The sequence below is a fragment of the Tiliqua scincoides genome, chromosome 2 (assembly GCF_035046505.1).
Source record: "Tiliqua scincoides isolate rTilSci1 chromosome 2, rTilSci1.hap2, whole genome shotgun sequence".
Lineage (NCBI taxonomy): Eukaryota > Metazoa > Chordata > Lepidosauria > Squamata > Scincidae > Tiliqua > Tiliqua scincoides.
The window spans coordinates 211,073,187-211,097,384 of NC_089822.1; the positions used below are offsets into that span (position 1 = coordinate 211,073,187).

Below are 24,198 nucleotides of genomic sequence, written 5' to 3' on the forward strand. Positions count from 1 at the left end.
TTCTTTACCCAGGCTTCGCGCACTGGAGAGGACACTCCAACTTCGCCATACGGCGTCGGCACAACACGGGAAGCAGCAGTTTACCGGTTATAAGTCTTTGCTCGATTGGCGTAGAGCATGACGCCAGGGGCTGCTTCCGACGGTGGGAGAGATCATTGCATCTCATTGGGCAGCTACCGCCCGCCTTAAGCTGGGCAGTCCCCAGCCAGTAAGGTGTTGCCTCGCCACGGTCCGTTAACCTCATGGGGTGCGTGGGGTTTAGGGTGAAAACCGACAAGCGGATCGACAACTCTGCACCATGCAACAGAAAACAGAAAACTACTGCCCTAAAGCTGGGCACCTGGAACGTTAGGACAATGACACCTGGCTTCTCTGATGACCTGCAAGAAATAGACGACGCACGCAAAACAGCTGTCATCGACATGGAGCTGAGCAGACTGCAGATGGACATCGTCGCCCTTCAAGAGACTAGGCTGCCAGATTCCGGATCTGTCAAGGAGAGAAATTTCTCATTTTTCTGGCAGGGAAAACCACCAAACGAAACCAGGGAACATGGCGTTGGCTTTGCAGTCAGAAATACCCTGCTGAAATCCATCATCCCACCTACTGTGGGAAGTGAAAGAATTTTGTCCCTGCAGCTCCAGTCATCAGCAGGACCTGTCACTCTCATCAGTGCTTATGCACCGACTCTGTCGTCTCCAGCAGAAGCCAAAGACAAATTCTATGATGACCTGGCCACCACTGTCAAGAAAATCCCTGTAAAAGAGCCATTGTTCATCCTCGGCGATTTCAATGCTAGAGTTGGTGCTGATAACAGTTCATGGCCCACTTGCTTAGGTCAGTTTGGCACTGGGAGGATGAACGAAAATGGCCAACGCCTGCTAGAGTTTTGCTGTCATCACGGTCTCTGTGTCAGCAACACATTCTTCAACACAAAGCCCCAACATAGAGTCTCTTGGAGACATCCAAGATCAAAGCACTGGCACCAGCTCGACCTGATCCTCACCAGACGCTCCAGCCTTCCCAGCATCAAGATCACACGCAGTTATCATGGTGCTGCCTGCGACACTGACCACTCCCTGGTGTGCAGCAGAGTGAAACTGCAAACAAAGCGACTGTATCACACGAAAAAGGAAGGAAGACCTCGCATTGATACCAGCAAGACCCGGGATCAGAGAAAAGTGGAGGAATTTGCACAAGCGCTTGAGGAATCTCTTCCAGGCTCGGCCGACGCAAACGCATCCAACAGATGGGAACATTTCAAGAATACCGTTTACAACACCGCCTTGTCCATATTCGGCAAGAAGACCAACAAGGCGGCAGACTGGTTTGAAGCCCACTCTGAGGAGTTGACACCAGTCATTGAGGAAAAGAGGAGAGCTCAAGCAGCATACAAGGCCTGTCCCAGTAAGCGCAACCTGCAGGTCCTCCGAACTGCTCGCAGCAAAGTCCAACAGACTGCCAGGAGATGTGCTAACGACTACTGGCTCCAGCTCTGTTCCGAAATACAGATAGCAGCTGACACGGGCAACATCAAGGGGATGTATGATGGTATCAAGCAGGCCCTAGGTCCAACACAGAAGAAAATTGCCCCTCTGAAGTCTGCCACAGGCGAGGTCATCCAGGATCGGGCGCAGCAGATGGAACGCTGGGTGCAGCACTACTCTGAGCTATATTCCAGAGAAAATGTAGTCACCGAAGAAGCACTGAACAACATTGAGTGCCTGCCTGTGCTGGAAGAGCTTGACAGTGAACCAACCCTAGAAGAACTTCACGTGGCCCTGGACTCCCTTGCCTTTGGCAAGGCACCTGGAAAAGACAGCATCCCTGCTGAAGTCCTAAAATGCTGCAAAGAGATCATAGTCACTGAGCTGCATGAAATCCTCTGTCTCTGCTGGAGAGAAGGTGGAGTACCTCAAGACATGAGGGATGCAAACATCATCACGCTGTACAAGAACAAAGGTGACAGGGGTGACTGCAACAACTACCGCGGCATCTCTCTCCTTAGCGTTGTAGGAAAGCTGTTTGCCCGAGTTGTACTAAAGAGGCTCCAGGTACTTGCAGAGAGCGTCTATCCAGAATCGCAGTGTGGATTCCGAGCCAACAGGTCCACCACTGATATGGTATTCTCCCTTAGACAACTGCAGGAGAAATGCAGGGAACAACGACAGCCACTCTTTATAGCCTTCATAGATCTCACAAAGGCTTTCGACCTGGTCAGCAGAGACGGCCTCTTCAAGATTCTCCCCAAGATTGGATGTCCACCCAGGCTCCTCAGCATCATCAGATCTTTCCACAAGGACATGAAGGGCACTGTTGTCTTCGATGGCTCCACATCAGACCCTTTTGACATCCAAAGCGGAGTGAAGCAGGGCTGTGTTCTTGCACCAACCTTGTTTGGGATTTTCTTCGCTGTCCTGCTGAAGCAGGCCTTTGGAACTGCAACAGAAGGCATCTATCTCCGGACCAGATCAGACGGAAAGCTCTTCAACCTCTCCAGACTGAGAGCAAAATCCAAAGTCCAGCTGAAATGTCTGCGTGACTTCCTCTTTGCCGACGATGCAGCTGTCACTACCCACTCTGCCAAAGATCTCCAGCAGCTCATGGATCGTTTTAGCAAGGCCTGCCAAGATTTTGGACTGACAATCAGCCTGAAGAAAACACAGGTCATGGTTCAGGATGTGGCCTCACCTCCCTGCATTACAATCTCTGAACATGAACTGGAGGTTGTCCATGACTTTGTGTACCTTGGCTCAACGATCTCCGACACACATTCTCTCGATACCGAGCTAAACAAGCGCATCGGTAAAGCAGCTACCACGTTTTCCAGACTCACAAAGAGAGTCTGGTCCAACAAGAAGCTGACGGAACATACCAAGATCCAGGTCTACAGAGCTTGCGTCCTGAGTACACTTCTGTACTGCAGCGAGTCATGGACTCTTCGCTCACAACAGGAGAGGAAACTGAGCGCTTTCCACATGCGCTGCCTCCGACGCATCCTCGGCATCACCTGGCAGGACAAAGTTCCAAACAACACAGTCCTGGAACGTGCTGGAATCCCTAGCATGTATTCACTGCTGAAACAGAGACGCCTGCGTTGGCTTGGTCATGTCGTGAGAATGGATGATGGCCGGATCCCAAAGGATCTCCTCTATGGAGAACTCGTGCAAGGAAAGCGCCCTACAGGTAGACCACAGCTGCGATACAAGGACATCTGCAAGAGGGATCTGAAGGCCTTAGGGATGGACCTCAACAAGTGGGAAACCCTGGCCTCTGAGCGGCCCGCTTGGAGGCAGGCTGTGCAGCATGGCCTTTCCCAGTTTGAAGAGACACTTTGCCAACAGTCTGAGGCTAAGAGGCAAAGAAGGAAGGCCCATAGCCAGGGAGACAGACCAGGGACAGACTGCACTTGCTCCCGGTGTGGAAGGGATTGTCACTCCCGGATTGGCCTTTTCAGCCACACTAGACGCTGTGCCAGAACCACCTTTCAGAGCGCGATACCATAGTCTTTCGAGACTGAAGGTTGCCAATACACATACATGTATAGACCTATAATTGCAGCCATTTTTAAAAACCAAGTAAATGTTTTGTTGCTTTGTAACCATGTCCTTGAGATCAGGTTCATTGTCTGTAACCATAAAGTTTAAACTATGACTGAGTGAGTTGGTGCTGTGTATATTATGTTTATTGTTTAAACTGATAATCCCACCTTTCTTTTTTGTTTTTTAAAAACAAGATGCTTCACAAAATAATGAAGCATTTTATTTACATTATAATGTACATGATAATTACATTATGTACATTACAATGTACATTATAAAATTCTACCATTGCATTGTCTACAAAGATGTAGTAAAATACCTTAAGGCCCCCTTTAAAGGGGAGAATTTGCGTTTTGCCTAGTGAAAACATGTAGTATTGGGTTCTATCAGGAGGAAGTTCTACAACTGTGAGGTCACAATTGAGAAAGATGCATTTTCACCTTGATAGATTTTAACTCCTAAGCAAATGAAATTCAGAGCTAGGCTTTCCCTGTAGATCTGAATGGATAGATTCATGCTGGAGAAGGTAATCACTGAAGTGCACTGGGCTCAAGCTGTGTAGAGATTATACATCATCATCAGTCCTACTTGTTGTGTACAGAAGCCAGCAGACTGCCAATACAGCTAACCCAAAAGTATTTCTGACATCCTACACCTGGCAGGAAGAAACCTGCTGAACTTTATACTAACTAGCTTCCAAGAGGTTTTTAAGGGCAGCTACACAATGGAGTACTGTGCAGTAGTCAATTCTTGTGGTTCCCAGGTCACTTGTTCTTCAAAAAGAGGTATAGTTAGCATCACTGGATAGTAGCCTTCTGATTTGTGGTTGCAGCCTACATGAGTGCCCCTAAACAGTGAACCTATTGCATGAAAAATGTGATCAAACCAAAAGATTCAGCTGCATTTTCTTGGCTTCTTCTCTTGAATCATCCATATTAAAATGCTAATTACTCCTTGTCTCAGATCTCTGAGTGTTCCTCCCAACAGCTTATTAGGATGGTAACAACTCTAAGAAAATACCATGTACTTTTAGCAAATCTCTTTAACGATTGGGTAATATTTGATTATCAGTTTTGTTAAAAAGTGCTGACAACCAGGATTCCACACCTCATGTCAACTTCTAGAAAACATTCATTCACCAGTATTTTCTCAATCACCAAATCTATCCTAAAGCCCAGTTAGAACAGATTAAGAAAGGTACCTGCATTTTGAATAGAGATACCTGTTACAGATACACCTGTTACGTATACACCTAATCTGCCCAGAGACAGATGGGTGATATAATTTCCATGTTTACCTTTTACAGTGTAATCTGTGCATGCCTACTCAGATGTAACTGCCATGTAAGTGTGTATAAGATTGCAGCCTCAGACAATGACCTCTCCCCATATTGTATGGAGCTGACTATTTGGTGCAGCTGAAAATGTTTAAAATAGTAACTTAAAATGATGAACTTTTGATGACTGTGTTAAAACATTTCCAGGACTGTCGGAAGAAACACAAAGATGCAAGAAGGAAAGTCAAAGCAAAAATATGAACACTGTTGCCAAGCAGCAAGAATTCAGAAAAGTTGGACCCTTGTATTCAAACTGTGATGATGTGAGGAGGACCCAGGAGACCCTTTTCCAGATTTGAAATATAAACTGTTGCTGTATGCCTTTGACAAGCCTTTCTTCAGTGGTGATAGCGTTCACTTTTGTGGGAAGGTCTTTAAGCTAGAAAGGGAATTTGTTTTGAATATTGTCTCCAGCCCCCTGCTAACCTAGGTTCATTTTGAAAGGACTAAGAGTGGACTCGGTACATGAATTTGCTAGGCATACCACCCCTCATTTGATCTCCAATACCACGCACACTTGGAAAGGAGAGGTCATTTCCAGCACCAAAAGTAGCCTTTAAGGATAGTTCATACAACAGGTAGATGTCAGTGTCAATTGTAATGCAGCTTTAGAAAAGATTAGGTGCCAAGCACATTGCCAAAGGAACAAAATATATCAAAAATCAGAAATATATAGAACACAGGATATTAAAACACTGGTGCAGTTAAAGTAGTTAAGAAAAATAGATGGTGTTTGTACTTGTATATAATTGTGCAAGCTCATGTAACTATCAAATTTCATGTATCAAACCTATCAGGTTCAAACCATACTAGTGTACTTTTATTGCCTGATTATTTATTTTTCATATAAATTTATTTTTGCATCTTAAAAAACTGGTTACAAATTACAAACACTTAACAACAGTCCGGAATCCCACTGAACTCAGTACAATTTGATTGGGGTAAATCCTTTGCTTCAGACTTGAGCTAATAGACTGCAGTCTGGAATTGGTGAAAGGAACAGTGCCATTCATTTGAACAGGAGGTGGATGGCGTGCTTAGCGGGCTTTGGTATTCTGGATCGACAGTACCCAATATGGGAGAAGCTGAATTCTTCACTGTCTTGATTAACTGTATGAATAATGTATAGCAAAATGTTTCTGCTGTAAAATAAAACTAACACAGACTCCTCCATGAACATTGTACTGCATAGAGAAGTTTAAATATGTTGAATAATTTTTTTTACAAATTATATGTATGTGTTTTTCTGTAATTAATACATCTCCTTCTTGTACTTATGTGCTTTACTGTTGCATAATCAACCATTAATAGATTTTTAAAAACATTTTGTCATAAAGAGAGATGACAAGAAGAAATGCACAGTATTTAAAATAGCAATTCCATCCAGACATATCATAAGAACATAAGAACAGCCCCACTGGATCAGGCCATAGGCCCATCTAGTCCAGCTTCCTGTATCTCACAGCGGCCCACCAAATGCCCCAGGGAGCACACCAGATAACAAGAGACCTCATCCTGGTGCCCTCCCCCACATCTGGCATTCTGACTTAACCCATTCCTAAAATCAGGAGGTTGCGCATACACATCATGGCTTGTACCCCATAATGGATTTTTCCTCCAGAAACTTGTCCAATCCCCTTTTAAAGGCGTCTAGGCTAGACGCCAGCACCACATCCTGTGGCAAGGAGTTCCACAGACCGACCACGCGCTGAGTAAAGAAATATTTTCTTTTGTCTGTCCTAACCCGCCCAACACTCAATTTTAGTGGATGTCCCCTGGTTCTGGTATTATGTGAGAGTGTAAAGAGCATCTCCCTATCCACTCTGTCCATCCCCTGCATAATTTTGTATGTCTCAATCATGTCCCCCCTCAAGCGTCTCTTTTCTAGGCTGAAGAGGCCCAAACGCCGTAGCCTTTCCTCATAAGGAAGGTGCCCCAGCCCCGTAATCATCTTAGTTGCTCTCTTTTGCACCTTTTCCATTTCCACTATGTCTTTTTTGAGATGCGGCGACCAGAACTGGACACAATACTCCAGGTGTGGCCTTACCATCGATTTGTACAACAGCATTATAATACTAACCGTTTTGTTCTCAATACCCTTCCTAATGATCCCAAGCATAGAATTGGCCTTCTTCACTGCCGCCGCACATTGGGTCGACACTTTCATCGACCTGTCCACCACCACCCCAAGATCTCTCTCCTGATCTGTCACAGACAGCTCAGAACCCATCAGCCTATATCTAAAGTTTTGATTTTTTGCCCCAATGTGCATGACTTTACACTTACTGACATTGAAGCGCATCTGCCATTTTGCTGCCCATTCTGCCAGTCTGGAGAGATCCTTCTGGAGCTCCTCACAATCACTTCTGGTCTTCACCACTCGGAAAAGTTTGGTGTCGTCTGCAAACTTAGCCACTTCACTGCTCAACCCTGTCTCCAGGTCATTTATGAAGAGGTTGAAAAGCACCGGTCCCAGGACAGATCCTTGGGTAACGATTGGGTAATATTTGATTATCAGTTTTGTTAAAAAGTGCTGACAACCAGGATTCCACACCTCATGTCAACTTCTAGAAAACATTCATTCACCAGTATTTTCTCAATCACCAAATCTATCCTAAAGCCCAGTTAGAACAGATTAAGAAAGGTACCTGCATTTTGAATAGAGATACCTGTTACAGATACACCTGTTACGTATACACCTAATCTGCCCAGAGACAGATGGGTGATATAATTTCCATGTTTACCTTTTACAGTGTAATCTGTGCATGCCTACTCAGATGTAACTGCCATGTAAGTGTGTATAAGATTGCAGCCTCAGACAATGACCTCTCCCCATATTGTATGGAGCTGACTATTTGGTGCAGCTGAAAATGTTTAAAATAGTAACTTAAAATGATGAACTTTTGATGACTGTGTTAAAACATTTCCAGGACTGTCGGAAGAAACACAAAGATGCAAGAAGGAAAGTCAAAGCAAAAATATGAACACTGTTGCCAAGCAGCAAGAATTCAGAAAAGTTGGACCCTTGTATTCAAACTGTGATGATGTGAGGAGGACCCAGGAGACCCTTTTCCAGATTTGAAATATAAACTGTTGCTGTATGCCTTTGACAAGCCTTTCTTCAGTGGTGATAGCGTTCACTTTTGTGGGAAGGTCTTTAAGCTAGAAAGGGAATTTGTTTTGAATATTGTCTCCAGCCCCCTGCTAACCTAGGTTCATTTTGAAAGGACTAAGAGTGGACTCGGTACATGAATTTGCTAGGCATACCACCCCTCATTTGATCTCCAATACCACGCACACTTGGAAAGGAGAGGTCATTTCCAGCACCAAAAGTAGCCTTTAAGGATAGTTCATACAACAGGTAGATGTCAGTGTCAATTGTAATGCAGCTTTAGAAAAGATTAGGTGCCAAGCACATTGCCAAAGGAACAAAATATATCAAAAATCAGAAATATATAGAACACAGGATATTAAAACACTGGTGCAGTTAAAGTAGTTAAGAAAAATAGATGGTGTTTGTACTTGTATATAATTGTGCAAGCTCATGTAACTATCAAATTTCATGTATCAAACCTATCAGGTTCAAACCATACTAGTGTACTTTTATTGCCTGATTATTTATTTTTCATATAAATTTATTTTTGCATCTTAAAAAACTGGTTACAAATTACAAACACTTAACAACAGTCCGGAATCCCACTGAACTCAGTACAATTTGATTGGGGTAAATCCTTTGCTTCAGACTTGAGCTAATAGACTGCAGTCTGGAATTGGTGAAAGGAACAGTGCCATTCATTTGAACAGGAGGTGGATGGCGTGCTTAGCGGGCTTTGGTATTCTGGATCGACAGTACCCAATATGGGAGAAGCTGAATTCTTCACTGTCTTGATTAACTGTATGAATAATGTATAGCAAAATGTTTCTGCTGTAAAATAAAACTAACACAGACTCCTCCATGAACATTGTACTGCATAGAGAAGTTTAAATATGTTGAATAATTTTTTTTACAAATTATATGTATGTGTTTTTCTGTAATTAATACATCTCCTTCTTGTACTTATGTGCTTTACTGTTGCATAATCAACCATTAATAGATTTTTAAAAACATTTTGTCATAAAGAGAGATGACAAGAAGAAATGCACAGTATTTAAAATAGCAATTCCATCCAGACATATCATAAGAACATAAGAACAGCCCCACTGGATCAGGCCATAGGCCCATCTAGTCCAGCTTCCTGTATCTCACAGCGGCCCACCAAATGCCCCAGGGAGCACACCAGATAACAAGAGACCTCATCCTGGTGCCCTCCCCCACATCTGGCATTCTGACTTAACCCATTCCTAAAATCAGGAGGTTGCGCATACACATCATGGCTTGTACCCCATAATGGATTTTTCCTCCAGAAACTTGTCCAATCCCCTTTTAAAGGCGTCTAGGCTAGACGCCAGCACCACATCCTGTGGCAAGGAGTTCCACAGACCGACCACGCGCTGAGTAAAGAAATATTTTCTTTTGTCTGTCCTAACCCGCCCAACACTCAATTTTAGTGGATGTCCCCTGGTTCTGGTATTATGTGAGAGTGTAAAGAGCATCTCCCTATCCACTCTGTCCATCCCCTGCATAATTTTGTATGTCTCAATCATGTCCCCCCTCAAGCGTCTCTTTTCTAGGCTGAAGAGGCCCAAACGCCGTAGCCTTTCCTCATAAGGAAGGTGCCCCAGCCCCGTAATCATCTTAGTTGCTCTCTTTTGCACCTTTTCCATTTCCACTATGTCTTTTTTGAGATGCGGCGACCAGAACTGGACACAATACTCCAGGTGTGGCCTTACCATCGATTTGTACAACGGCATTATAATACTAACCGTTTTGTTCTCAATACCCTTCCTAATGATCCCAAGCATAGAATTGGCCTTCTTCACTGCCGCCGCACATTGGGTCGACACTTTCATCGACCTGTCCACCACCACCCCAAGATCTCTCTCCTGATCTGTCACAGACAGCTCAGAACCCATCAGCCTATATCTAAAGTTTTGATTTTTTGCCCCAATGTGCATGACTTTACACTTACTGACATTGAAGCGCATCTGCCATTTTGCTGCCCATTCTGCCAGTCTGGAGAGATCCTTCTGGAGCTCCTCACAATCACTTCTGGTCTTCACCACTCGGAAAAGTTTGGTGTCGTCTGCAAACTTAGCCACTTCACTGCTCAACCCTGTCTCCAGGTCATTTATGAAGAGGTTGAAAAGCACCGGTCCCAGGACAGATCCTTGGGGCACACCACTTTTCACCTCTCTCCATTGTGAAAATTGCCCATTGACACCCACTCTCTGCTTCCTGGCCTCCAACCAGTTCTCAATCCACGAGAGGACCTGTCCTCTAATTCCCTGATTGTGGAGTTTTTTCAGTAGCCTTTGGTGAGGGACCGTGTCAAACGCCTTCTGAAAGTCCAGATATATAATGTCCACGGGTTCTCCCGCATCCACATGCCTGTTGACCTTTTCAAAGAATTCTATAAGGTTTGTGAGGCAAGACTTACCCTTACAGAAGCCATGCTGACTCTCCCTCAGCAAGGCCTGTTCGTCTATGTGTTTTGTGATCCTATCTTTGATGAGGCATTCCACCATCTTACCTGGTATGGATGTTAGGCTGACCGGCCTATAGTTTCCCGGGTCCCCCCTCTTTCCCTTTTTAAAAATAGGCGTGACATTTGCTATCCTCCAATCTTCTGGCACTGTGGCCGTTTTGAGGGACAAGTTGCATACCTTAGTCAAGAGATCTGCAACTTCATTCTTCAATTCCTTAATAACCCTTGGGTGTATGCCATCAGGGCCCGGTGACTTATTGATCTTTAATTTATCAATGAGGTCTGAAACATCTTCTCTTTTAACCTCTATCTGACTTAACTTCTCGGTTAGGAGGGGCCGTTCGGGCAGCGGTATCTGCCCGAGGTCTTCTGCGGTGAAGACAGATGCAAAGAACTCATTTAATTTCTCTGCCATCTCTAAGTCTCCTTTTATCTCCCCTTTCCCAATATGTAAATATCCTTATTTACATGTAATGTTAGTGTGCCCCTTGATGTGGTTGTACGTTTTCAATGTCAAGAAGATGATGCTCAGAAATCAAATCCAATTTTCAAGTGCCGGTACATCCATGCCAATGGGGTGTGTGCTGCATCCTGTGGTGGTGGGGCAGTCACACAGGCCCCCTCAAGGTATGGAAACATTTGTTCCCTTACCCCAAGGAAGCAGTGTGGCTGCACTGGTGCTGGAAAGTTGGATAGGATTGGGCCCTAAATCATTTTAGAGCTAAATACTTGAAGAAGGAGATTTAGATGGGTTGGCGAGAATTCTCAAACTGGTTACATAAACACAGTGTTACAAGGGAAAGTGTGCTGAATTGTAAAAACCACAGAAAGAAAAATTCAGTGTGAAAACATAAGCGTTCTTGAAAATGCAATACATATTCCATGCTGAATTCTCAGAAACCAAAGTCAGTTGAGGAATTGTCTAGCATTTTTTTTCACATCTTATTCTGAAATAACCAAAACCAGGTAATCTAGACCATGATGGAGATTATCATGTTACAATGAGCTTTGCATACTCCCTTTTCTGTATAAGGGCAAGAGATTGAAAGCTTCCATTTCCAGTTTAAATAATTAGTTTTTCAGTATATCTGCACTGCGGAAACTTCTGTGAACTTACCATAACTAGAACAAATCACAGTTTCCCATGCTTGGATGTAATAGGAAACAGAAGTTTTTTGTTTTTGCCTCCCAGAAACCAAGAGTTGCAGGTTTAAATCTCCTTTCCTTGCACTAAATGAGAGAAGGATGTGAGCATCAGTCTTGCCATAGTTCATTCTCCTAGTAGGAAGCAATGGTTTTTCCTTTATGTCTGAACTGTGCATAAGCGTATCATAGCATAAATACAATGGACCCTCGGTATCTGTGGGGGATCCGTCCCAGTAACACACCCTCGCTGCCACCTGTGGATAACAAATTCTTCAGGTTATTAAATATGTGGCTGGAGGGCCTCAGAGGACCTCCTGGATGTGACCAGAAGTGCCCTCTGGTCGCATCCAGCATGCATTTTGAAGTATGACCAGAAGTCACTGGTACAAACTGGAAGTGACTTCCTATTGTGAGAGATGCCCTCCGTGTGAGAGATGGAGCTGCTTGTCAGCCTATGTGGGAGGCCAGAAGTGAGACCAAACCAGGAAGATCCATCTGAAATGTTGTTGGTTCTTGAAAGAGAGAACCTCCATGTTTGTAAAAATCCCCTTGAGGGATTTAGAAATGCCTGTCTATGTAAACCGCCTTGAATAAAGTCAGGAGTAATCCGATGACCAGAAAGGCAGTATATAAATACCTAGTTATTATTTTATTATTATTATTGCAGCTGGGAAGCTTTCTGAGGCCCTTCAGCCATGGGCTTGGCATCCTCTGTCCAGAATTCACAGACACAAAGACTTCCAATTGTGTCCAGAACTCACTGGTGCAAACCAGAAGTGCCTTCCAGTTGCATCTGGGAGGTCTTCTGGAGCAATTCACCTGTGGGCTCAGCATCTGCAAATCCTTGGGTGCCAGCCCGCAGATAAAGAGGGCCCACTGTACAAGGATCTATTTAGAGTTCTGGATATTTCCGACATTTCTTTTAGGTTACATAGAGTTGTGATAATTTTTTAACTGAATCCATTACATTGATTGTTTTTGTTTTTATTCATGCTATAACTAAAGCACAACCAATTTTACAAAACCTATTAAGGCTGTAATCCTATATGTATTTACCTGGAAGTAAGTCTTGTTGAACACAGCAGAACTTACATCTGAGTAGATATGCATATGATTGCACAGCAAGCATACTGTAGTTTAAAGTATACAGTGGTGACTCAACCTCATAGGGGGCAGCAATTCACTGCTTTGCAGTGTTCAGTGAAGTTGCATGCCATCTGAGGACTTTGTGTTGGGTGATGTCTGAAGCTAATGTTTTCAAACCACAAATTATCACTTACGTCTTTATTGGTGCATACACAAAGAAGATTACAAAAGACTTTTCCCTGTTGATGGACTAATTTCACTTATATGCTTGGTTCAGATGTAGAGCTAAATCTTAGCTTTGTGCAATGTGCGTGAGCATGTTCCATCATGTTGCAGTTTCCCATTTCAGCTGGTTAACAAACCAGGATATCAGCCTATGCTGCATGAACAAGCTGAATAACAGCCCAATTCTATTCTTACTGGCCATCCTTGCATCTGATGTTCCACTGGCTCTGACTGCCATAAAAACTGACTACTGCTGGAGCTGGAAAGTAGAACAGGATTGAGCAGTTGCAATGTTACCTTGAGAAGGCTTCTGGTGACTTCCCCCCGCTGCAGGTTGCAGCCCATACCCCATTGCATAGCTGCATCATCGCTGATGATGGCTGTAGCATCGCAAAAAAGTTGGATAGGATTGAGCCTTTTGGCTTTTTTAGCTGGAGTGTAGACCCAATACAGGGCAATCTTCTAAGACAGCAGTCTCCAAGGTTGGGACTGCTGCGCATCAAAAAAATGCTCATAAGCGTGAACAGAACTTACCATTCCACCGGCAAGCTTGCTATCACTGCCTGCCATCTCCCCCCAAAGTTCACACCGTCCTGCAGCATCTGCCCAAAAATCAGGTCACAGAGCCTGCTGGGACGACAGAACGCAAAAGCAGCAGGGCAACGTGTACTTTGGGGAAGATCAGAGGCAACAATAGCAGACTCCCCTGTGGAATGGTAAGCTCCTTTCATGCAAAGGAGGGTTGTGAATGGGCACAAGATCCAGCCCACAAATCCAGGGCCAGGGTTTGGGACGTGCTGTTCAAGAGAACACAGTGGTGCAGATATTTTTGTAAGTAGAGTGGTACATGTGCCTTAGAACCTCACATGTGCTACTACAGCTTGGAAAAAGAGGCTTCAAGAACAGACATGGAGACTTCAGGAAAAGGGATGTGTAACTACTATTTGCCATATGTGCCTTTGATAGTTTCTGACAAATACTTGTTTTCTGTTCTGCCTAAAATTCTTGCAAACCTTTTTACTAGAACCATGTAGATTAAATGACTTTTTACAGGTGTAATTCTTTTCTGCAGTTGCATGGAAGAAATCTTGGTCATGGCTGGATAATACAATCACCAAGATAACTAAAACAAGAAATCTTGTTGTACTTGACATTTTGGGAAAGAAGATGTTATGTTGCAATCTTATGCATACTTTCAAAGGCATAAGTCCCATTTAATTCAGTGAGGTTACTTCTGAGTAGGCATGTACAGGAGTACAGTTTTAGTATTGTATATAAATTTTCCCTATTCTATCTCAAGTGTTCAGGGTAGATAATGATATATATTCATTTTATCTTTACTTCAGTGATGAAAAAATAAATTGGACAGCAGCTTATGCGAGGACCCCAACAAGCTCCTTACCTTTTATGATAATTTGAATATGGGTGTTAAGCGATTTCTTCCCAATGTTTCATATATGCAACAGGGATCAAATATGTACACCTGTGGGCTGTGCGGAAATAGGTTAATATAGAAACTCAGTCTATGATTTACCACAACACCAATAGTTATATTTGTCAAAAGTTGCAAGCAGTCATCCATTTGAAAAAAAATCAAAAAACGTTATTGGGAACTCCTTTGAGACAGAAACACACACACAAACTCCACTGTACAGGCATGCGCTGCTTAACAACAGACTGCATAACAACAGACCACATATATGATGGTGGTCAAAGCACAACAAAGAGGTTCTTAATGAGGCAATGGGTCTCCCATAGACTACAGCAGAGTATCTGTTTACGGAACAAAGAGGAGCTTAATGCAAAGAAGAGCTTAATGCAATTCATCTCCAGTAGCTTGTGCAACCAGCAAGTGTCTGGCAGGGAGTGTCTGTTTACACAACAAAGGCACTAGATTGGGTGGAATGTTTGCTTAATGACTTAGGGCGCAATCCTAACCCCTTATGTCAGTGCTTTCCAGCACTGTCTCAAAGGCCTCCTCAAAGTACGTGAATGTTTGTTCCCTTACCTCGGAGCTGCATTGCCCTTATGTCAGTGCTGGAAAGCACTGACATAAGGGGTTAGGATTGCGTCCTTAATTGCAGAATGGGGATCGTAGAACGTGTCCCTGTTGTTAAGTGGCACACACCTGTATATAAATAGGAAAAAATTTGTAGTTTTTATGAATATAAAACGGAAGGATAGATATACCTACTAAGAGCACCTTTCCTTGTTTATTAATGCTGACTTGCTTGGACTCCTTGTCTATATTTTGTACATCAAGGTGGGGGAATTTTGCTGATTTTCCCCCTCCAGGTGGTGTAATTGAGCAGCTTTCAGCTGAGGAACCAGTATGCTGTCAAAAGAAAACAGCTGGCAAGGAAACAGTAACCAGACCGGGGGGGGGGGGGGATCTGGCTGTTATCTTAAGACTCATAAGTACACCATAGACATTTTTCACAGTCATAACCTAATAGCCTACAGGCCAGTCTTCTCAACTGAGTTTTTAGATGTTGCCAAACTCTGCAGAGATTGCTCAATCATGGAAAGCTTTGACAGTTGGTGCCTTTAAGGCTGGTAGGTGCAAGTCACTTCCTCACTGCTGTGCTATGTTGTAGGCTTTACAACAGTCAATTTTCAGTGCATTTTGTTCTAGGAAAACTATTTACAAAGGAAATTGTGGCTAGGGCTAAATTTGGTAAATTGGCAACCACTTTACACATCAAAAATCAGAAAAACATTTTTTTTTCAGTTTGTGATTGTAAAATTTTGAGTCAGTGAAGAAGCCCAGAGGAACCACTAACTGTAGAAAAAGAAAAAGAAAAAAAAAACCTTGCTTGGATATATGTTGCTCTTTGGTCGCTCTTGTGCAATTGTTTCAAATTGCAATCTGCATTGTCCGCTGTCCCTTCCAGAGAGTCATAATCATAGTGGTATTGCAAAATGTGGTTAATCTACACCCTGTTAGAAGGAACTTGTTTTCCCCAAAGCATAAGAGTTCTTAAAGCCCTGCTAACTAAACTTGGCTTAACCCATTTCTGCCCAGCCCACAGGTGTACACATTTGGTCCCTTTGGGCAGAAATGGCTTAAGCTGCCATACTATAATGACCTGAGAGTAAGCCTTATTGAACACAGTGAGACTGACTTCTGAGTAAGCATGTGTGGTGCTCTCCAGAATATCACCAAGGACGGTCTGTGTCTACCTCTGGGTCTGCTCCACACCCTGAGATCACATCAAGACCACATGTACAGTCTACTACTACACTGTACTTGGCTACGAACAAGGGTAGGATTTCAGTCAACAGTCAACAAAACCTTTATTAGGCATAAACATTTGATGGGTAAAGACTCTGTACAGAAACCACAGAGAGAATAATAACCTAAGCAGTACACGAATATATGTATGTGTGCACACCTATGTGTACACACAAATACAAACATACATTACATTATACATACACCCATGAATTATTTAAAAGACAGAAAACAATCAATTACTCTACAGATATTGCCAAGATGTAATCTACTCAGTGGTTACTTGGTACAGAAAGCTTGGCTCAATTCAAATTACTCAAATTTAAGAACTGTGCGACTGAGAGGGTTGTATGCTCGACATCAGCTGCCAGAAGGAATTGAATTATAGTGTTCTCAGAATGCCCTGTTTTAGTGTTGAGCAAGGGAGATAGAAATTGCTGTCTTAGCGCTTGATATCTGGGACAGCGCAACATAATGTGTATAGATGATTCTACTTCACCTAAGTTGCAGCTACATAAACGATCTTCCCAGGAGGCGTTTCTGAATCTGCCAAGTAAGTCATTAGAGGGGGTCACATTACAACATGCCAAGGTAAAGGCCCTTCTTTCCAGGGGGTGCATTAGGAGGGACAGATATTTTGGTTGTTGACCAGTTGTAATTTTAAGTTGAAAATTCAAAGGGGAAAATTTGAATCTCCTAGAATCTCTTGCCTTTCTACATCACATAGTCTTGTTGACAAAAGCCTGGTGATAGCCTCAGGAGAGGGGGCCCCTTGTAGATTGGCTTCAAGGCTCATCTGTTGAGTTTTTTTTATAAAATAGTACTAGGCAAGGAGTTAACGTTGAATCAGTCAACAGCCCCTTTAGCAGCAGATTGTGATCAGCCCTGAAAAAGACTTTGGCCCAGTATTTTAAAAAACTGGACCATGCATGTAGCTCCAGTCTATGTTGACCTGATTCCAGGCAGAGTGCTGCATAGGGAGCACAATGCAGTAAGCCGAGAATTTTGTAGAGAAATTTAGATTGAACCCTTTCAATTTTGTTATTTAATGCCGGCATCCATACTGGGATGCCATATAAAATTTGTGGTATGACTTTAGCATTGAAAGTTTGTAGAGCAGCTGGTACAAACTGGTTGCCCCAGGAGAAGAAAAAGCGATTTATGGCTTGAACCACACGTTTGGATGAATTAATTGCAGTCGACCAATGAGAGGACCAGGAGTGCTTGTAATGAAACCAAAGACCAAAGTACTGGAATTCCTTAACCTGCTGTATTAATTTTCCACTGAAAAGCCAAGATTGTGGTTTCCATGAGTTCCCAAATACCACAATTTTAGACTTTTCATAGTTTAACTGCAAAGCATTTATTGTAAAATATTCAGTGCAGGCTTTGACCAGTCTTCGTAAGCCTATTTTTGTATGTGAGATCAGAGCCATGTCATTAGCATATAAAAGTAAAGGGACGTCCACCGATCCCAGTTTGGGGTAATGTGTGTCAAACTTTGCTAAGAAGGGGGCCAAATCATTGATGAAAAGGATCAACAAAATGGGTGCCAGCATACAGCCCTGCTTGACCCCCTTGTTGATCGAGATTGGAGCTGAAAGGTCAACTTGTGGGGATAATTTCACTTGACTGGAAGTGTTTAGCTGGAGAACACAAATTAATTCTAATCATCTTTTGTCAAGTCCCATCTTCTCAAGTTTTTCCCAGAGTCTGTCCCTATCAATAGAGTCAAAGACAGACTTTAAATCCAGGAATGCCACATAGAGTCGAGATTTCTTTTGAGTCACCTGTTTGAAAATTAAATGGGACAATATCACACAGTGGTGACTTGTTTGGTCTGAAACCTGCTTGCTCTGGACCTATGATGTTATAGTCAGATATCCAGGAAGAAAGTTTCCTCAATAAGTGGGATGCGTACATTTCCCCTGCGACATCCAAAAGACTTATCGGCCTGTAGCTAGAGGGAAGGTTCTTATTTTCTTTTTAAAAAATAGGAACCAAGATTGATCTGATCCAGGATTCTGGAATTACTCCAAATTTATCAATTCTTGTGAATAGTTCCGTGATAACCGGGGCCCACCAGTCTGGGGGTGCTTTATAGATGTCTGAGGGAATTGCATCTGGGCCAGCTGCTTTACCCTAAAATCCAACTAAAATCTCAGTTTTAGCTGGTTAATAATTGAAATGACCTCATCCACTGAGACAGCAGGCCAGTCTGGGAGGTCTGGCGGGATGGATGCCTGAACAACAGAGGTAGATTTGGATTCATCAAAAAAAATTGATTTAAAGTGCGATTCCCACAGTTTAGCAGGGATTGTGGTAATACCAATTGACTCTTTATGAAAACAACCTGATATAATTTGCCAAAAACTCTTAGCATTTTTTGATCTAACAGCGTTGGTTAGTAGTGACCATCTTGCTTCTGCAATACGATGGATCGAAACTCTGACAGCTTCCTTCAGGTGGGCAGTCAGCTTGAAATATTGGTGTAAAAGTGTTCTACTGTTATTGTCTAAATTTTGTATGTGCTGCAACGGCAGTTTTCAGAGATAAGCAGATCTGATCAATCTTAGAGTCATCTCGCCAACCCTCAACTCTTCTGGATGAGGGGATCTTACCTAATTGGTTCAAAAGAGTAGATATTGTCCTAAAAAAATGGACAATCCCTGGTTGATCCAGAGTGGACAACTGAGGGATTTCCTTTGCTTGTATCAATGCACAAAATGAGTCTTTAGAATCTGGGTCCCATTTAATTCTTTTTGTTATATTTGGGTAGCCCTCTTCCTCCTGGGTGTTAGCGTTATGATAATGATTTGGGAGATAATCAAAATCACATAACAGAGGAAGATGGTCACTAGACTGAGGGTATCCAGCACAAAGGTTTGGTATCTGGGGAAGGAGTTGAGGAGGAACCAAGATATAATCAATAACACTTGCACCTCTAGGTGAGATGTAAGTGAATTCTCCATTATCCCCCAATGTGTCCAAGCCAAGTAAGGCCATAAGTAATACAAAATTTAACTAGAAGAAGCCCCGTGGCATTGATTGTTCTCTTTTGATTGCCTTTCAAATAGGCAGGTCTCTGGCAATATCGCATCAGATTGATGAAAGATGTCAGAATTATGCCCCACCCTGGAGTTGAAATCTGCTGTGATTAGAATCTGATAAGACAGAAATTTACCAGTCAGGTCATTGATTATACCACTAAGATATGCCCATTGCTTTTCAGTTGCAGATTTATCTTTTAAAGGAGGCATATATATGTTAATTATCATTATGCTTTGGGGCATTAGCTTCAACTGGATCACTTGTATTTTGCAAAAACTATCAGCCATAAGTAACAATTCATGTTTGAAAACAGGTTTCACTAATATGGCAAGACCTCCAACAGGTGGCCTTTTACTGCATTCTTCCTTGCGGATAAAAATATAGAAAGAAACCCTTCAAACTCAATAGGTCTAATTGCCCAAGTTTCCTGCAGTAAAATAATATCTCGGTCTCTTAAAACAGTATCTAGCTCTTTTCCACAAATCTTTGCAATCCAACCAGCGATGTTCCAAGATAGGATTTTCAGCTAGCCCTGTGGAAAGCTCTGGGAGCGGTTAGGTAAAAGTCAATCTAATGAAGTTAGAAAGTCAATCTAATGAAGTCTAATGAAATTGAGGGGATTTGAGTATCTGGATCCCTCTGATTTCTTATAAGAGGATGTCGTGTCTCTAATTCAGGGGTAGTGTCCTCGGACAGTCTCGACTTCGCATTCAGGTTGTTCGGCAGATTTGCCCCTTCTGGGGCTATTTTAGATACTGGGAGAAGTTGAATGCAGTTACTTGAGGAGGTCTCCTCAAGGTATAGGAACATTTGTTCCCTTACCTTGTGGCTGCACCGCTGCTGGAAAATTGGATATGACTGGGCCCTAAGACTTGCCTAATTTAAGCATCCACTCACAATAGCAGCATCCTCAAAATCTTCCTAGGAATTAACACTTTCCCAGTTGGTCAGTATTTTGGCTTGACGGGTAATACCCCATTCACATCTAACTTGCTTCTAGATCTTCAAGCTCTCCCAATTCAATGGGGCAGTTTTCATTTATCCCCTTTTGGGAAGCCTACTCCCCACCCCCAAGTTATGATAGGCTTGTTCTAAGTAACTGATGTTCAAATTTCTTGCTTCCAAATCAGTTGAGCACACTGGACCAATGCAGGTGTAAGCTAGGTGTCAGTCAAGATTCCTGTTCTGTGGTGATACCAGGCATTCATGGGATTGCAATTAACATCTGAAAGAAGAAGGCTATGTGTGACCTTGACCAAAAGTTCTGATCAGAATGGAGAAACTGCCAGGCTGCTTCTTGGGTCAGCCTCAACATGCACAGAGAGCTACCTTTGAAGGGAAAAAAGAAGGTTTTTTTTTCAGGAGAGAGGTGCTTGCACATGGCAGCATGTACAGGATTATGCTGCTAACTTTATTGGTATCAGTGCCTAAACAATTGGCAACATTCACCCAAAAGTAATTTCAGGAATGTTTCAAATATTGAAAATATGGCTGATGGCATATTGGGTGCTACCACCAATACAGAGAGTTCAGGGGTTGTTCCCATCAGATGGCCCATCCTGATAGACAGGGGTTGCAAGCAGGTCCCTTAAGTCACCTCTGCTGAGACAGATGTCAGCAGCAGAGGCCCAAACAAAGAGGTAAGTTTTAAGATTTCTTAAAAGGAGAGCATAGCTCTATGATGTGTAGAAAGGGAAATAATTCCAATTTTTAAATATAATCTACAATTGCAACTTAAAGTTTTGTGCACTAGTCTATGGGCACAATCCTAACCAGGTCTACTCAGAAGTAAGTCCTATTTTGTTCAATGGGGCTTACTCTCAGGAAAGTGGTTAGGATGCTCTGCATTGGCATCCTTCAGTCTCGGAAGACTATGGTATCGAACTCTGAATGGTGGTTCTGGAACAGAACGTCCTCTCCAGAGTGCAAAGCCTGGGTAAAGTAGATATGGAGGATAGACTGTTACCCATGCAGCAAATCCCCCCTCTCCACGTTGGTGAAATGGTCCAATGGAAAGGCAGAAGCCAATATGGTTGGTTCCAGCAGCGTCACAGAAGTTGTCAGAATGTGACTGTGTTCAGCCATGAACTGCCTCAGGGACTCCGGCTCTGGATTTTGCCTTGAGGTTGACTCCTGAAGCCTTTCCCATAACTGGATGTAGCCACAAGGCAGTGGAGGTTTGGGATCAGAGTTTTCCTTCTCTCAGATGAGCTGCCTTCCCAAGCTGACGAGCCTCATCTACCCTCATCTGGTTGTTTAGTCGCCTCTTACAACAAGTACAGCCAAACTGAGGGCCTATTCTTATCCCCCAGCCCCCAGGGGTGACATCTGGGATGTCAAGACTTGCACATGAATTGGATTAAAGTGAGGGAGAGGTATGCATAGTCAGCCTCACTCTCTCTTCCCAGATTCCATCTTGCTCCAATGGCAGGACAAAAGTCGAGACGGTTGGAGATGGGCTGGGCACAGTGGTTGACCAGGGCATCTTTCGTGTCTTGCCGTGCTCTTAGCGTACCACGTTGCTTGCACAAACTGGTGCAGGTGGGGACCAAAGGTGGATGAGCTTCCCTAAAAGGACACAACATGCCCCTACACCAGAGGTACTACCCCTCCCTGAACACCCCATATACCCTGGTTAGGATGCTCAGCACCTGCTATTCAGGGACATACAACCTCTGAAGTTTGAAGCAGTGTGGTACAGTGGCAAGAAGCAGGTTCAAATCCTCTCTTAGCCATGATGCTTACTGAGTGACCTTGGGCTGGTCATCCCATTGTCTCTAAACTTACCTCACAGAGTTGTTGTGAGGATAACATGGAAGGAACAACTTTGCATTTTGCTCTGAGTTTCTTGGTGGAGGAAGGGAGGATTTAAAAAAAAAGTAATCCATGGCTTAGGTGAAAGTCATTCCTGGCTGTCTTGCAAGTCTGTAAAACCAGCAAATAAACATGCTAACCAAATGGGATTGTTTTGAGTAGCCAGGATTAAGCACATGAAGAACATTTCCAAAGCAAATTTGTAGGCTGCATTTTAATGGACAGGATATCCATTAAAATATGGGGGGGGGGTTCTATTCCTGCTAAAATGTACCTGTGAAGTACCATGATTATTCTGGAAAGGTTTTCATTCAGTGAGGATTTCAGGTGTGTTTGCCAACCCAGCACAAAGGTAGGCTTCCCTGCCACTTCCCTAGAAGCCACCACCCTGGCCTAGGAGTTAACTCTTTAAAGTGACAAGACTCAACAGCCTCCAAAGTGCAGGAGGGGGGGAGAGAAGAGAGAGTATGTGTGTGAGAGTAGTTTTCTGTCCCTTCATTTTCATTGGCCCTGACTCTACACTCCTCCCTTCTCTCAGCCAATGGAATCGGTGTTTCCAACTTAGGGCCTGGATTGGTGCCAACTGGAACACATCCCTGTTCTTTCTCCATAAGCGGGTGCAGGGCGAGTGCCTTCCTATCAGGGTGGAAACAGGAGGTGCTCCTGTCAGTACGACCAGACTTGCTGGGCTGGGACAGGCAGGCAGGCAGGCAAGAGCAGCCAAAGGTTTTCCCTCTTGTGCACAGTGTTGATTTTAAGCAGCTGCCTTGCCTCCCTGCCCTCTTCCCCTCCTCCTGTGTAGAAACTGTGTTTAAAACGATCCAGTTCTTGTTATGAAATGACCCAGTGCCGCAGAAGAAAGCACAAGTATGACCTCTTAGTTATGGCTGATTCTTGTCCTGCTACTGTAAGTGGTGAGACATGGGAGGGGGACATTTGTAAGCCTCCTAAAAATAATTATTTGCCTTTCCCCTGTAACTTTCAATTATTGCAAGCTGTAACAATTATTCAGCTCACAATTGTGCCAGCACAACCTTATCAGTGAGATCGACTTATAGGCAAGTATCTACGGTATTTTATTTTGGATGCACTGGAGAATTAATCCTTTTTTTAAGATGGCCCCAAATGTTAACAAACATGAGTGACTGCTGTTGATGCTAATTCAACTAAATGCACCCTGCTAAGGTACCAGCAAGTAGATGTCTCATATTTAGAACACAAATCTATCAGTCTGGATGTTCATAGTGCTTTTATCTTTGATTTGTTTATTGATCTAAGAACACTTAAAAACATTTTGATTATGATATCTGGAACTTTAGCTATTTGGCCCTGACCTTTAAAAAATGCTTTTGAATATAGGAAGCTGTCTTCTTATGGCTTTGTTACAAAAATCAGAAATGCCCTATTTTTTCTTTTTCACACACTTTTGCAGGCATGGGGAGCCCTCTGCAGATCATGTTGCTGCCTCCCCCCTCTCCGCCCCTTAAAGAGACATTAGCCAATGCTTCCCAGGCTTGTGGATCATGACCCACCAGTTTGGGAACTACTGCTTTAAATCAAAGTATTTTTTTTTGGACTGTATTATACTTAGGGCACAAGCCAAACAATGCCCTGGATCAGTGCAAGTCCCTTGCACTGGCCTCAGGGTGTTGCAAAAGTGCTGTAAGGCACTTTTGTGCCACTTCAGGAGTCAGGTGGCAGAATCTGGTCCAACTGCACCAGCAGCAGGTAAGTTCGTGCCAGCCAAGTCAGGCCAGCGTGCGGGGTCTGGGGAGGATGAGGGGAGGGTGGAATGGGAAAGTTCTGGGGGAGGGGAAGGGAAGGCCCTTGGGAGGGGAGTGGTGCAAGGATCCGGTACTTAGGCTGGATCCTAACCCCCTCCTGAGTGGCCTAGCTTAGCACTAGGCCACTTGGATCTGTGCTGCCTCTTTAGGTGATGCAGATCCAAGTAGCCCCATTTGGGTCACTGCCACACAATACGGGGTAAGGGGAAGAGATTCCCCTTGGCCCAGGTTGCACTGCAGCCAGCCCCAACCCTGCCATGCATACAGTGCAGGCCGGTTGGCCTGTTCCAGCACAGGATAGGATAGCTCTGTTAGTTATGCAACATCTTTTCCTGTACCAACTTGCCTGTTTGCAACATAGATTACTTTTTCTACTAGCTACCTCATGCAGAAT

General features: G+C 43.5%; 1 protein-coding gene across 1 annotated transcript in view; it reads left to right on the forward strand.

Moving 5' to 3' along the window:
- The window catches only part of NOL8 (nucleolar protein 8), a 29,432-nt gene extending 23,367 nt beyond the window's left edge, over positions 1 to 6,065 (forward strand). Inside the window, exon 17 of the mRNA XM_066617519.1 lies at positions 5,026 to 6,065. Coding sequence (XP_066473616.1) covers positions 5,026 to 5,079 — 54 coding nt within the window. The 3' untranslated portion in view covers positions 5,080 to 6,065. The remainder of the gene's footprint in view (positions 1 to 5,025) is intronic.
- The last annotated feature ends 18,133 nt before the right edge of the window (positions 6,066 to 24,198 follow it).